The following is a 16,283-nucleotide window of genomic DNA, read 5'->3' as shown; positions in this document are numbered from 1 at the left end:
AAACATTTAAACTGTGATCAATGTTTTATTTTTCTAGCAAAATAAGCAATAAATAATGTAATACACATTATACGGTGTTGTTGAATAGAGCATTTTTTCAAATTACCCTGATAAAACATTCTTAAAAGGTGCATAAATAAGTTAACCTCCTTCATAACTCACTGGGGTGAAGATGAGGATTAAAATGAGCAGATATTATAGTCTGTAGGCTGGCTATTGCACAAGCTCTCTGACATCATTTCACACAGTACTGAGGAACAAGGCCACCTCTAAGGTAAACAAACGCAGCCGAAGTCAGTCAAGGACAAAAGCTGACTTTGTGCACAGAAAATGTTAATAGCTGTCTAACCTTCATTTTCTATGTCATATTTATTTCCTCTCTCTCTCTGACACACACACACACACACACACACACACACACACACACACAGACACACACAGATAATTGGTTAAATATGGCTCTGAGAGCAGACTGCATATTGCTGAAACAACTGAGAAATCAACTTTCATAGAAGCAGCTTCAGTTAGATTTATCAGAGATGAGGACCTCATATTGCACCTGCCACAGTCTCATCTGAAGAAGCGGTCAATGGTGTTTCTAGGAGCAGCTGCTTTGCTTTTCTTCGATGGGGGAGGTGGTGGAGATCCCGATCTGCAGAGGATGACATGTTTACATTCACACACGCAGTACACACTCCATCACACATACAGTACATTACGCTATCTGCACTTTTATCTACAGGATTTACATTTCACTGAATATGCTCAGAGAATGATCGATTGCTTCAACCAATTTCAGATGAGATCAGGCAGTTGTACTCTTCAAATGCTTGCTGGCTACTGTAGGTAGACTAGCATAGCCTTCTTCTATCAGCTGCATTGTAATGGCACACTTGCTCAACTCATTTCTAGACGGCGTAGCTCACTCTACAAGCTGTAATACAGATTATAATGTACTATAACCTTACTCAATTGGCTATACTGTATGTAATGTTGTTCAGCAAACATCATGCTGTTTGCCAGTTGGCGATCTCTATATTTTGTGATGTAGCAAGGTGGCAAATGTGCAAGGATCTGAGGATCTGGCCAAACGGTCTTCCCTTTTTCTTTCTTTTTCTGGTTACTCAGAAACCTTTTAGTCACCTGCCCGGGTGTGAGGGTAAACTCACTATACTCTTTTCAACCTGGATCAGCTAATTAGAACTGCTGTGATGAGCGATGAAGAACTGAAATCTAGGATGTGCAATCAATTACTGATCACAACGATCAAAAGAGCATCCCTAAGCCCTGGGTCGAGTCTTACCTCTTGCTCTTTCCCCTGGAGTTGGCAGCCCTCTGCATGGGCTGGCCTCTGCCTGTAGAAACATGAACACCGTCAGCACAGAGAGAACACCCCCCCCCTCCCCACACACACACACACACACAGTTTGTACTATCAGAGAAGCAGCAGTACACTGTCCAGGCACTCTGCCGCGTTTGATTGTACACTCAGGAAGGATATTGATCAAATGGAGCGAAGCAAATCACAGCCAACGGGACTCAATCTCTAGTAGCACTTCTGCATTGTGAAAGGGGAAATACAGAGTGTGAATAATTGGTTCTTGCTCTGCAAGTATCTGAGGCATTAAAATTACATCAACATGGGTGTAAAAATAGCAATCGAACAAACCCTGTGACCTGAGGCTATTTGATAGCTCAGGGTATCTGCACATTTTCCAAGTGCAAATTTAAAGACTTTTAAGACCTTTTCAAGACATCTAAATGGAAAAATTAAGACTATACCACGGCAAAAAGATACATGCGACAACTTAAAACTGTTTTATGCAATAGTTTTTTTTCTACTAATTTTAACCCCCACCCCATTTTGGATGTCTACAGAAGTTACCAAATATATTTTGGCGAAAGAAAAATAATTCTGTGTGAATTACCTTCACAGCTATGAATGCCCAATTTTAGGGTCTGGGCTGCTTGCTTTTGAAGCCGGCTGTACATATTTGGTTGTGCTTACTGGCTGAGGCTGACTGTTCTTCACCTGTGTCTGTAGTAGCCTAGGCTACTTGCCTAAGACATGTGCACTGGACTGGATTCCCTTCAATATTTTTTTCAAAGTTAGACTAAGCTATTTAAATATTTTAATAGGCCTACTTTATATAATTTACTATCATCTATTGTCCCATATGCAGCACAGCAAATTAAAGTTAATCCACTGCTTTACATTTTGCATACCAGTTGTATCTAAACCAACCAAAGCTTGACTGAAACATTGTAAAACCATTGACTTGTTTTAAATTAATTAAGAGACAGATCCTCTTGAAAACTGCTGGTTTCATCTCAAGCACGCACATATTATGACATAAAAAAAAATGCGGTTATATTTCACAACTTTTGCGAAGTAGGCCTACTGGGAAACGCTGCCATCAAGCTGCTGGCAGATATTACAGGTATTATAACTTAGACAGATATTTTCTTCCCTAGGCTAGGCCAGCAACACACACTGGAAAGATGCAAACAGATCAAATTAACATGTACAGTATTTCCTCCTGATTGCGAAAACGTTTGATTTCTTTTTCTGTCAGTCCGTGGTTCCTTCATAAATTGCGCAGCAAATTATCAGACGAGTGACAGAAGCACTGCGCATAATTTTACCAGCAGTCTTCGTGTCCATAGTTTGTGAAACGATGCTGTGTCCAAGCAAAGATTCTAGATGCCCAGTGCAACTCTGCGCCGGACAGGACTTTTAAAATCCATGTCCGGCCAAAATTCGAACGTATGCCCACTCTATCGCTAACTGGCTTACCAACTCTTTCTCACGTAGGCTACCTGCGTATGTCTCAGGCCTCGGCTACACCACGAAAACGTCAGGCATATTTGTACATACTGTATTATTACCGTTTTCACACCTTTAACCACACCCGTGAAAAAACATCTTCACTCTGCAACCACTACACTTCCTCCCGCAGACTTATAGTCACTACAATACACAAAACCGATGGAAACATTTGACTCGCTCTCTTGCCCTCGCGCACCCGCTGGCGGTCCCATACGCAAATTTAATACCTCCCTTTTGAAAATTCAAAACATCCCAGCCAATTTAAGACTTTTTTAGGCCTTAAAAACCGAAAGTTGTATTTAAGACTTTTTAAGACTTTTTAAGGATCCGCGGGAACCCTGTAGCTACCAGATATGGAAAGACATTGTGAGTATACACTTGCAAGTTCCTATAGCATACGGCTGCCTGCATGTGCGAAGGGACTGTTTCGCAGTGATTTCACACACAAATGCTGAGTCAGTGGAAACACAGCAGGACTTTTTACAATGATATTTAGGACCAAGCTGGTGCGTATACACACACACACACACACACACACACACACACACACACACACACACACACACACACACACCTCTTGGCTGGCTGGTTGGAGGCGCGTGGAGTTGAGACACGGTGGTTGGGGCTCCTCTTTGCAGCTCCTGCAGCGCTTCGCGGTTCAGACACACGTCCACGTGGCGGTTGAAGACAGCCAGGTCGCGGGTGCTCTGCGGCTGGCAGCACACTGGGCACATCAGGGCGGGGGTTGCGTCGCCAAGAATGGCCAAGGACTCATCCCCGCAGACCGGGACCAGGCTGGGGACACCAACGGAACTGGACTTCTCTAAGAGGCCGGATTTGTGGTTCCCCTCTTTGTCGTCATGCCAAACAGCCTCCTCATTGACAGCGTCTGGTGTGGAACAACGAATGGCATTGGTGGTGTCTGCATCTTTAGAATATAGTCGCACTGGGCAATCTCGGCTGTCTTCATCTAGCATGTCCTCCTCACGGATCAGGCAGCTCTCTGGCTGACCAGTGCTGAGGCACGCGTCTATGTGGCGGTTAAAGACCTCCAGGTCAGTGGTCTGCATGTCCTGGAAGCACACGGGGCAGGTGAGGCTCTGCTGGGCGGCGCGGGTGGACGTGGAAACCGAGGCTGACGTACATGGCGGAGAGTCCGAGACGGTGATGGTGGCGAGTGCAGATGAACGGCCAGCAGCGCTCCTGGTGGCAGACGTGGACACATGATCTGAAGTAGATAACGCTGACTGCACTGCGGTGGCCTGGTCCCTTTTGGCCTCTATGTGACTGGACGTGGCGGCGCCCACACTTGGTGTACAGGTGAACACCGGGTCATCTGTTGTCGGGTACGACCCAAACGAGCGGCTGGATCCCTCGGACATCTCTTCGGTTGCTTGCCCGTGCGCTGCCTGCAAGCGCTGCCTCTGGGCTTGGGCCCTCTGGAAGAAGGACTGCTGCTGTGGGGCCCCGGGCTCCCCGCCTCGGCCCCAGCTCAGGGCCCGCGGGGCGCCAGGCGTGGCAGAGGGAGCCTTGGAGGGGGCAGGGGCAGGGATGGGGTTCGCTCTGGGTTTTGGCTCGCCCACTTTCCTGAGGTCACCTCCTCCTCCTGACTGCAGGAATCCCATAATGCTCTTCTGCTGGGCCCGCTTATCATCGGAGCCGACAAACCCAGAAACTCGCACACCTGCAAAACATCAACACATAAAACAATACATGAAGGAATAAAAGTAAGAATAAAATCAAGTACCAGAATTACTGTAGTTCTCCAGTACAGTCTCGAGTAACAGGGATTACCACCCAAAGTTTCAAATGCCTGAAAAAGCCATGAAAGTCTGAGAGCTTTAAGTCTGAGAGTTGTTGATGAGTTTACTGAACAGACTCCGATGAAGGTGAAAAAAGAGAATTGGCTACAAAGTACACGATCAGGCAGTTAGATCCAGCTGTATCCACTAAAAATGGAAATTAAAAAGCCTCAGGCTACTATGCGACTCCATCAAATTAGGCACCAGATTTCACAGAGGCACCCTTTTAAGAGGCCCTGTCCCGCCATGCACAATTGTTTTCTCTCAGCTGTGGCGGAAAAAAAAACTATTTGAAATTATGGCCACTGATTGAGTCATCAACATTTCTTACTGATGCAGAAAGACACATCAGTGTTCAATACATGTTGTCTAATTAACTCTAAAGAAAATCATTACGCCATCTATTAAGGATATACATATACAGATTTATTTATATAAATATAAATAATTCTAATTAACCTAACAACAAGTCCAATTATCATCTGTGTGTGTGTGTGTGTGTGTGTAACTGAACATTACCCATGAGCCTCAGCCTGAGGGGCTCCGGTTTGACGGCGTCAATCTCCACCCGGAGCAGCTCCTTGGCGGCGGCGAAGATCTCCTCAGCGCTGGACACGGCACACTGCAGCGTGGACGCCCGCTGCTTCACCACAAAGCTCACGTTCTTCAGCTTCAGAGTCACTGTCTTGCCCTGGCCAGAAAGACACACACACACACGTGTCACACCACCCCCATGTAACCTGCGTTGTGTTGACCGTGCAGCTTAGGCCTGCCCTCGGCCGGACTCGAACCCCGCAAACACGCAGCACCTCAGATTGGGACTCAAGCGTGCTAGCAATCGACCTAAAAGCCCAGGCTGCAAGCTCTCTCACTAGCACGTGTCTTAAGGCGTCAGGAGGGAGGTTTACACAACGTGCATACTGCACAGCTACAGAGTAGCTGACTACTGTTACACCCACATTGACCATTGATGTGTTTGCCTGGGCTGTAGTGATGATGTGAGGGGGGATGGTTTTCCATCATGCCTCATGAAGCCTCATAAGGGAGCGTGTAAGTGACCCTGGCTGTGGATGGACCACTGCTTTCACTACCAGCCCCAGGTAGTGTATGGCAAGGCAAAGAGAAATTCATGAACTGAGCACCATCACACACACACCACACACACACACAGACAGCAGTCAGAGCTGTCTGTTGTGTTCCAGGCAGCAGAAATGTGCTCCAGAGCAACGTACCAAGACTAGAATAGCGGAGCCTGCAGGAAAACACACATGGAAATCTGTATTTCTTTAAAACACTTTCACTTAGAAAGTTTTAGCAGCATTACCCTGGACAAGCCGCCTTCCTAACAAGGGTTGGGTATTACCCGCAACCTCACAATACAATACGTACACAATACGTATCGCAATACGGGTTGATTCTGAATAATGACAACATCCAAAACAGAATTCACTGGAACAGCTGTTCTTCCTAATTGTATATAACAGCTAAGTCAAAGCTTTAAGGATCGCACCACTTAAAAACACTTCCAACCAGGCTTGGAATTTCACCATTCCGGGGGCAAGGCCACTTGGCCTTCAGTTGGGCATATTTAGTGGGGGGCACAAAGGCCAAAGTTAACTATAGCCTACAGTAGTAGGCTATAAAAATGATCAAAGTTGTATTTAGCCTATTCACTGCAGTAGACCTGCATCACTGTATGAAACATTACAAAAACATGAAACATGACATATTACATAGAACTGTAAATCATCTGATCATCTAATATTTACAGATATATAGGCTATATATAACATTTATTTTATATTTGGCCTGTTATGTAAGAAATCATGTATTGAACAATTTAAGCACAGCTCAGCTTTAAGAAACTCAAATAGCCTAGATGCATGCTTAGCATTTTGTGATCATTAAGGCTACTTTCACAAACTCTTAGTCAGCTGTCCTCTGATTTACCAATGATTGATTAACTTTAACTTAAACTTAAAATGACATTTTCTGTTGTCTCCTTCAGCTTTTTGAAACTGTAAAATAAATAAATCCGCATCTGTGTCAATACATATCGATTCAGGAACACATCATGATATAACACAATGTACCACAATATATATATATTGTGAGCATTGCCCCATTACTAACCCACATTTATTTGTAAAATATCTCCACATGAATTTCTTTGGTGGTAACCATCTTTGGCCACATCTGGCGAAGAGACCAGGAAACGTGTAATTAAGCCATCAACAGAATGCATCAGCTCCGTGGCAAATTATCCGCTTGGTCCTCCGCAAGCCCCGGTGACACCTATAGCACTTCAAAAGAGCTCCACCACAACAACAGATGTGTAGGAAGGGGCACATGACCCAGATCAGCCAGCCTCCAGCTCACAGGCAGAGGCAGTGGGTTGAGGAGGTGAGGTGGGGTGGGTTGAGGAGGTGAGGTGGGGTGGGGTGAGGAGGTGAGGTGGGGTGGGTTGAGGAGGTGAGGTTGGGTGGGTTGAGGAGGTGAGGTGGGGTGGGGAAGTGTGGGGGATAGGTTTGTGGCTGGTTCTTGGGTACCTTCAGACCCTCCTTCAGAAGGTCCTGAGCCAGATCTTCACAGAGCTCCTTACACAGTGACATCTGCTCCTCTACGTCACTCATCTCACCAAAGGTCCTGAGAGAGAGAAAGAGAGAGAGAGAGACAGACAGAGAGAGAGAGAGAGAGAGAGAGAGAGAGAGAGAGAGAGAGAGAGAGAGAGAGAGAGAGAGAGAGAGATAGAGAAAGATAGGGGAGATATGGACAAGTGGAGAGAGAAAGGGAGTGAGAGAGTAACAGGAGTGGGGTGGGTGAGTGTGATATAACGATGTACAAGGAAACGGAACAATATATCAAGAGAAAAAAAGACCAAGACAAAGAAAAGGAGAATGAGATAGAAGAAAGGAAATATGAAATAAGAAGGGAGATGGTGAGAGAGAGAAAGACAGCCAGAGAGAGAGTGAGAGGGTTATAGGGGCAGTGAGTACACGCAGTAAAATGAATCAGGGTGACAGGCGTTCTGCTCTGCATTGGCTCACCAAATGCAGATTCATGAAGCAAAATTAGATTACCTCTCAGTGCTCATGCTTTTTCTCTCGCCGTCCCTGTCGGAGACATAAAAGAAACAGCATTTCATTTATACGGCTATCCCCAAAACAACCAGAGGCCCTTTAGTGATCAGTCTACCAGCCTAGCTGCAGGGAGATACGCCTCTCATGCCAATCAATGTACAACACGTTCTGCCATCAACAGCATTCCCCCCTCGGCCTGCTGACTGGTGCAAAGTAAAAGTACTTTTCCAGAAAGTCGTGCGGAGGAAAAATAAATAAATGAATGAATCTGTGCTAGTTACAGACCTCTCGATGTGTGTGGACCCAAGCCCCAGAGATATCTGCAGGAAGTGGTGCCAGGATGTCTCGGAGAATAGCAGGGACAGCAGCGCCATCTTCTGGCCGAGTTGGGAACAGGTGTGCACGTCCAGGGCACCCAGCATCTTCTCGGTCACTTTGCCAATCCCTGGGACCTGCAGCACAGCATGACAAAGACATAGACGCGGGCTGAAGAACGCGTGGTCCAAAGTCAAACACACAAAAGAGATTGGATTGGATTGCTGTTGGCTGACCTTGCGGACAGGGAGGTCCTGGATGAAGTCCATCACTGCCTGGTGATCTGAAGGGATTCTGTACTGACCATTGGGCTTGTTCTTGTCACTGCAAACCTTAGCTAACATTGTGTTGGGAGCAATACCTATAGAAAAAAATATATAAAAAATGTTATATGAATATGAAAAACAGTTCAAATAATATATTATACACCTACAGTATACTGTATTTTCAATTTGAATGGTAATAGAGTCTTATGGTAATGGATGTGTCTATTTATAGGGAGTTTTTCCTTGCCCCTGTTGCTCTTGGGTGCTCCTTGTTGGTGCCCCCCCCAATCCCAATCCTCCCCCACCTTTCTTATGCAGCCCCTGCCACTTAATCTACTAAACCCCCCCCCCCCCCCATAAATGCACAAATAGGCTGACACCAGACATAATTTCACTGCATTTCTTACTTCCAGTAACTATATGCATGTGACAATAAACTTCCTTGTATCCTTGTAATATAATCAAAGAAAGTGTGACGACTACCTATCATCCAGGTGTTGAAATTGTATTAATCGGTCAAAGTCAAGTAGCTAGGAGACTGACAGACTAATAAAAAATGTATAAAGCAAAAAAAAAAAAAAAAAAAAACTCACCAGCACTGGCAGTCAGAGATGTTTTCTGCTCAATGCGGAAGCGCATCTCTCTCACTGCCTCCTCTGCACTGGTCCCAAACACCTCAGCGCTGCCAAGCTGATCTGGAACCTGTCCAAACTCAGTGGGACTGTCATCAAACAGAACAGGGGACAGGTCCTCCACTTCTGAGGCAGCCTGGGTGGGCTCTCCATCCTTTCCAGCTGCATACACAAATCAGGGAGTAATAAGAGGGGTTGGTGGTGTTAATGACAGGTAACTCCATAATGGACAAGCTCTTTAGCTCTACACTGTTCACATTATTTGACTCAAAAATCTCTTCATGACTTTTACAAGATGCATACCAGTAGATTGTTGTCTAGAGAAAGCAGACTGAGAAAAAGCAGGCCAAAGTGATATTTAAGACTGCAGTTTGACCTGTAATTTGAATTAATGCCTGGCCCCTCCTTTCCATCATCTATATTGTAAAGAGAGGTTCATGCAACACAGAGTTGCTGGTTGTTTTTAGTAGGTTGTAGAGGACCTTCAGTCTTGCTTGCGCTGGTATAGTGTGTCCTCTTGGACTCTGGCCAGCTGCGCCTCTGCTCCAAGTGGTCAGTCATGTCCAGGTAAGCCTCGTCCAGACTCATCGGCAGGAAGTTTGGGTCGTAGTCCGCAAAAACCTCACGCACCTTTCACAGAAGGAGGATCGCAACAATAAAGTTATGAAATGGCATCTTTTTTGTTCACAGACACCATTTGAGAGATTGCATAACAGAAAACAATCATCTACTGTAGATGCACTGAAACCTCAGCAATAATGTGTCTCTTCGACTTGACTACTGCAACGCCCTCCTGACAGGTCTCCCAGCCTGCACAATGAAACCCCTTCAGATGATCCAGAACGCGGCGGCGCGCCTGGTCTACAACCAACCCAAAAGGGCACGTTACCCCGCTGCTCATCCAGCTACACTGGCTACCTATGGCGGCCCGCATCAAATTCAAGGCTCTAATGCTTGCCTACAAAGTAGTCTCCGGTTCTGCTCCCACCTACTTAAATGCCCTCATACAGACATACGCTACCTCCAGACCGTTGCGCTCCTCAGACGAACGACGTCTAGCTCTACCACCAGTACGCTCAGGCCAATCTAAACTTTTCTCATCTGTTGTTCCTCGTTGGTGGAACACACTGCCAGTTCCTACAAGGGCAGGGACATCCCTCTCCATTTTCAAAAAACCCCTGAAGACCCAGCTCTTTAGAGAACATCTCCTCTCATAGAACTACTTACAACAAGTTTTGCTGATCCTTGCACTTACCACCTTCCTTGAACTGACACTCAACTTTTTAAAAACAGCAATCACTGATGCACTTATTCTTACTGTACTCTACTGTTTTTAAATTGTCCTAAAAATTTGAGAGAATTGCTTTAAAACTTAAACTGTTTACCATGTTGTTAGTCGCTTTGGTTAAAAATGCGTCAGCCAAATGTAATGTAATGTGTCTGAGGACATGAATATTTCAGTGGTTATCACCTGTGTGCTCACAGCTCGATACTTGTCAAAATTCAGTGGAACAATGACCAGTTGTGGACAGAGCTTTTTAGCAATGAAGCCTGGCATAGCTGCCCGCACACCAAACCGCCTGGCATGATAGTTGGAAGTGGACTGCAACAGACACCAAGACATAGAAAAAAAAAACAAGGAAGTTAATTAGGCCAATTAGTTACTAGGTTAAATTTGTCAATTAAGAACTGTAAGATCCAATGCATTTAATAAATAACCCAATCTTTGACTGAAGCAGTATACCGTAAATTGAGAAGTTATAATGGCATGAAAAACATTTAATTAGCTAATAACAAACAGTCACCAATAATCTTATTTCTCCTCGCTACTGCATTTCGGCAGCAAGGTCTTCCACTTTTGATGTCTAGTGCTTGCCTGGGATCCAGACTAGTCTAGTGCACCAACATATAGTTTGTCCTATTACTACCATCAATACTAACGCAAAAGAAGTCCTTTAAAGGGACACCAGGCAAGCCTGATGCTTTTTCTCTACGAAACTCCCCCTCGCTCGGTCTGAAGCTCTTTTCCTTTTCTTTGCATCTTCCGTCAAGGGTTTTCGCTGCTTCTTCGCCGGCTCTGCCATTATACACACGTTTGCAACAATCGCTAGCGTTTCGTTAGCCTCCCTCTGTGCTGTGGATGCAGGATGGAAACTAAAACAGCTTCGGTCGCCGGGTACGATACACTGAACTTGCAAGCGGGATATTCTTCCTACAGGCAGTAGGGGCGGGCGAGAGAGTCTTCATTCGCCCTGTAATGAGTCATTTAACCATATACCGACTTACGAAGATGAGTAATTAACACAAAAACGTTGCCTGGTGTCCCTTTAAAGATCAGGCAATCTGCTACTAACTGCTCACCAGCATGCTCATAGAGCCCACAGCCATGGGCTTGTCCTTCAGCTCTGGGCAATCCCTCATCTCCACAGCCGCGTAGAAGGCATCCATGTCCACATGCACAATCACCCGACCTAGCTTCCGTCTTCTCTCTAGTTCAGAAGTCATCTTGTCCACCTGCCAATGGGCCATACATGACAAGTTTATCTCCAACTTCAACATTTGATTGGTGCTGGAGTCAACTAAAAGCCAGTTAGGGATGCCACTGATCTTTAAAACACTATAAATAGACACATCTATTACCATAAGACTCACATCTGCTCCAACACCAATAACGTCCTCCAATAATATCCTTTATTTTTAAATTATTTTACCTTGTGTTTTATGTTTTCTTTTTATTATGATCTTTACCTTTTAACTATTCTTTGACTATATTGCCTTTCTATGCTTTTTATTTGTTATTATTGTTTGGTTTTGTTTATGTAAAGCACATTGAATGACCTCTGTGTATGAAATGCGCTATATAAATAAATTTGACTTGACTTGACTTGACTTGACCAATAACGTGCATTATCCTGCTGTTAGGTAAAATTGTACCTGAGCTTGTGCTGTCTTCAGATGCTTCTCAGTGATCCTCGCTTTCTGCTCCATCATCTTCTCAATGCGCTGGTTTACCTGACGCTCTTTTTTCAACTCATTCTCGTAGAATTTGGAGCCCTAACCGACAAAATGATGGAGAAAATAATGATAAACACTACCAAAAACGACTTTCATAATAACTCGAACAGCAAGTCGACTTTTTAGCATCATTAAGAGTAAGCCTGAATGCAAGCAGCATATTCATTCACCTTCGACGTTTCAAGGATGATTTTGTTAATTTTCTCCCTGTCAAGTCCCTCCATCCCAGCTTTGTTGTCGTTGAGGCCCATCCTAGATAGGATACCCTCATCATCATCAGCGGTTGTTGCGGAGGGACCAGACGGTCCGTCTTGTGCATGTTCCTCCATGCCTCTGCTCTCTGACGTTCGTAAAATATCACTTTAGCAGCTTTGTAGCCAATTTAGCTACCCATCAAATGAGCTGCCATATGCTACCTAAATTACAAAATGACAATTCACATCACTAACGTCAATGAAACGTAATGAAAGTGAAAGTCCTCCCCTAGTAACATAATTAATGTTAGCGTATCTAATTGTTCAGCTACAAGATGCTAGTTGTTGCCACCAAGATGAAGACATTTAGACTATGACCATAAGACTTTATCTTTAAATAACAATGGTAAGGTTGACTAACTTGTTAAGAAGCTAATATGCTGTAACGTCACCATAAGATAGGCTACTGCTGTTTATCTGTCTCTGGTGGTCGGTCGGTCAGCTGCTGCGCTTGCGGCTGCTGCTGCTGCTGCGTAGCAGCTAGCTAGCGTTAGCTAAACGCTGCAGCTTGAAATCCACTATCTTGATTTCTGGATACAAATATACATGGGATATGACAAAGATTGCCGCAAAACACTCACTAATTACTGGCATATTCATCGCCAGCATTACGAAAAGTGTTTCTTAAACAGTTCCACTACTTCTTTCAGCTTTCGGGTTTTGTTGACATTTCCGCGCGCGCCATGTTCAAACTACACTTGAATATGTTCAGTGTCGTCGGGGATGGAAGGGGATGGTGCAGGATCTGGCTCTACATTGATGGTGATGAGTCGCCGCACAACCCACGGATATGATTATGAAATACTCATGAAATAGTCCCGAATGTAAGCATGCTATATGATTTCAGATGAAAATATTTGAAAATATGGTATCACCATAAATTCGGAATCGAAAACAATTCGCATACATAGAGTTCGCACACCGTGTGCTGCGCTGTACGCTGTGAGAAGGAACATGGCCAGTTGTCAAATAAAATAAATTGTGGCCTATGCTGCCCCCTACGGTTTTGTGTCAAAAGTTAAAGGTGCTCTAAGCGATGCCACGCGTTTTTTAGGCTAAAACATTTTATGTCACTAACAGCAAACATCACCTAACCAACCACTAGCTGTCTGTGTCCTGAATACACTGTAAAAAAACGTGATCTCTGTGTCAAGTCAAGTCAAGTTTATTTATATAGCGCATTTCATACACAGAGGTCATTCAATGTGCTTTACATAAACAAAACCAAACAATAATAACAAATAAAAGCATAGAAAGGCAATACAGTCAAAGAATAGTTAAAAGGTAAAGATCATAATAAAAAGAAAACATAATAAAAAAAATAATAATTAGTAAGCAAAAACAAAGGCAAAAGTAAAAAAGTAATAAAAGACAAGGTAGAATAATTATCAAGGCAGATTCAGAATGTGTAACTCGGCACAGTTAGCAGAAAGCATCTAACAGTTTGGTCTTAAGTCTAGATTTAAAACTGGCTACAGTTGGGGCCTTTTTGATGTCATCCGAAAGTTGGTTCCACTGAGCCGCATAGCAGCTAAAAGCTGCTTCATGTTTAGTTCTAACAGTAGGTTTTACTAGCAGGTTTTTCACCTGGGACCTGAGAGGATGAGAGGGTGTGTACTGCTCAGTGTTGGGAGTAATGCGTTACAAAAGTAATGTAATTACTGTAATATAGGCCTATTGCTGTTTGCGGTAACGCGGTAATGTAAGGCATTACAAAAAAAAAATTGGGTAATATTTACTCGGTACAAACTTCAGTAACGCGCGTTACAATGCAGTTTAACCCAAAATTAAGCGCTTGTTTTGTTTTGATACATATCCGCAAACACCACCCGAGGAGAAAAAATCCGCGCAAAATAGTAGAACGTTATCTCCTGATACTGGTTGAATATGACTGTGGCTGCAGCAGACTCGCAGGCGGACTCTATTTGCGGGATGGACATACAGTAAGCCTACGCTCATTATTTTCAGCTTGTCAGAGACAAGGCTGAGAACATAATAGTTAGTGCACTTTGTGTGTGAAACCGAAAGATCTCTCAGCTCGCGAAATAGCACAAGTAAATTAATGAAACATCTAAAGTAGTGCCACGCTAATCTTTTTGATTCTTGATAAAAAAAAACACAAACTGTGCTGTTGTGCATGTCAGATTTGTGCTGTGAACTTAAATTGAAGAGAATAAAGCAATAGAAATGCAGAAAAAGATTGTGTAGCCTGGCAGTGCCCCCGCTCCCACCACGCGCATCACGCACTTTGCGTTGGGCACCAAAGGACAGAGGGGGCACCCAAATGTAACCAATGAATAGCTTTACTGCAAACTGCGTTTCACTCTTCATCAATAACGTTTACAGTGTCAAAATGCACACAACACGATGTTACATGTTTGATACCTTTTGGGTTCTCAATCACCACGTAGTACTAGAATTGGTGGGTCTTCAATCATTCGTTTTCCAAGCATTTAGGCTACATGAAGCACATGATATGCTGAGTCGACTGAAACGCATACCATTCAGATAGCTAGGTGGATACCAGGCTCATAATTTACTTGTATTCGCAAAACGAAATGTGAAGCAACATGTCATTGCATACTTCCATTTCCAAAGCAATGAAGATTGCTTAAAACAACTTAACATTGTGCATATTATTGTTAATATTGTGCTATCAATGTAACTCAAACAAATAAGGCTTGTAAACAAGAGCTGGCAAAAGGGCATTATGACAACGTAAAGATCAATGCTCTTAAAGTGACAGTGCACCATTTATAAGTAAAACAGCATTTCTTCAGAAATTAATGTTTAAAAATACACAGTAATGGTCTGTAAATAATAGGCCTTTTATTTTACTTTAGGTGTTTGAGTTATCATTTAAATGTCACTCACTCAAAGCCACTCACTTAGGGCACCGAAATGGCCAGCAGGCCACCATCTTGACATGTCTTTATTAAAGGAACCGTATGTAAAAATTGTATTTCAATTAATCATAAAATTGCCCTGATATGTCACTAGACATTACAAAATCATGTTCATTTCAAATACTTATATCACTGACAACAGTAGTCTGGCCAGGATATTGTCATTTAAAAAGTGAAGTTGCAGCCCTCAACTGATGTTGATGTTGTCATGTTGTGTTTTGGCCTAATGCGCCACCCTCCACCTATCTACTAATCACAAAGTCAGTAGTGTTTCGTCATCCGGTTGCCAACTCTGCCAGTCAGAGGGGAGGGGAAGGGGATACACCGCTCTACAGTAATTTGAAAGTGATTGTAGTACCCGTTTTGGCCACAATCTTACATACGGTTCCTTTAAGCTTTGATTTACAATATAGTAGGCTCTCTATTGATTTCAATGAGTAGGCCTAGGCCTTAAAGTTACAGTATTTCTATCACAATTTACCAGACTTTGACCTTTTGTCAGTTTTTAACATTCCGACTATGATTGTTCATTGTATTGCATTATGAGCACTGCGCCTATTGCATTCTACTGTTGCCTTAAGCCTAGCTCAGTCATTATGCTATACCACATCTCCCTCCATTGGAAGAGCAAGCTGCATTGAGCGTAATAAACTGCATTTAGAATGGCAAATCCATATTTCTAGATATTTTGGTGAAAGTAACTTAAAAGTAATGCAATAGTAGTGTAATGCCTTACAATTCAGAGACAGTAATATTATAATGTAACAAATTACTTTGAAATGACAGTAATAAGTAATGCATAGTACATTACAATTTTGAAGTAACTTGCCCAACACTGGTACTGCTGAAACATGTCTGACAGGTATTTAGGTCCTGCTCCATTTACTGATTTATAAACAAGCAATAGTGCTTTAAAGTAAATTCTGTGACTTACTGGAAGCCAGTGCAAGGACTTAAGAATTGGAGTAATGTGGTCAGTTCTTTTAGTTTTTGTTAGAATCCTAGCTGCTGCATTTTGTATCACCTGAAGCTGTTTAATAGCCTTTTTAGGAAGGCCTGTGAACAGTCCATTGCAGTAATCAACCCTGCTGGAGATAAATGCATGAATGAGTTTTTCTAAGTCATATTTTGACATCAGCCCTCTGAGTTTGGCAATATTTTTGAGGTGGTAAAAAGCTGATTT

General features: G+C 43.4%; 1 protein-coding gene across 2 annotated transcripts; it reads right to left on the bottom strand.

Annotated features, from left to right (window-relative positions):
• Positions 1–5: 5 nt before the first annotated feature.
• Positions 6–12,878, bottom strand: polk (polymerase (DNA directed) kappa). Of its 2 annotated transcripts, XM_076270341.1 has the most exons (15): positions 12,776–12,878; positions 12,111–12,356; positions 11,860–11,979; positions 11,287–11,439; positions 10,397–10,528; positions 9,408–9,555; positions 8,887–9,087; positions 8,264–8,388; positions 7,998–8,164; positions 7,713–7,745; positions 7,182–7,278; positions 5,152–5,323; positions 3,405–4,514; positions 1,304–1,355; positions 6–652 (listed from the first exon to the last, which is right to left on the bottom strand). In XM_076270341.1, the coding sequence occupies exons 2-15, from the start codon at positions 12,267–12,269 to the stop codon at positions 571–573; spliced, it is 2,751 nt and encodes a 916-aa protein (XP_076126456.1). In that variant the 5' UTR covers positions 12,270–12,356; positions 12,776–12,878; the 3' UTR covers positions 6–570. The 2 variants fall into 2 exon arrangements, with proteins under 2 accessions (XP_076126456.1, XP_076126455.1); XM_076270340.1 differs by having other exon boundaries at positions 12,111–12,878.
• Positions 12,879–16,283: the final 3,405 nt, after the last annotated feature.

This window comes from Alosa pseudoharengus, unplaced genomic scaffold (assembly GCF_046254945.1).
Source record: "Alosa pseudoharengus isolate Yale_2024_CS ecotype anadromous, Long Island Sound unplaced genomic scaffold, YU_APseudo_1.1 YU_APseudo_1.1_scf_6, whole genome shotgun sequence".
NCBI classification, from domain to species: domain Eukaryota; kingdom Metazoa; phylum Chordata; class Actinopteri; order Clupeiformes; family Clupeidae; genus Alosa; species Alosa pseudoharengus.
Note: the sequence above shows the minus strand (reverse complement) of the source record. Positions and strands in the feature narration are given on the sequence as shown.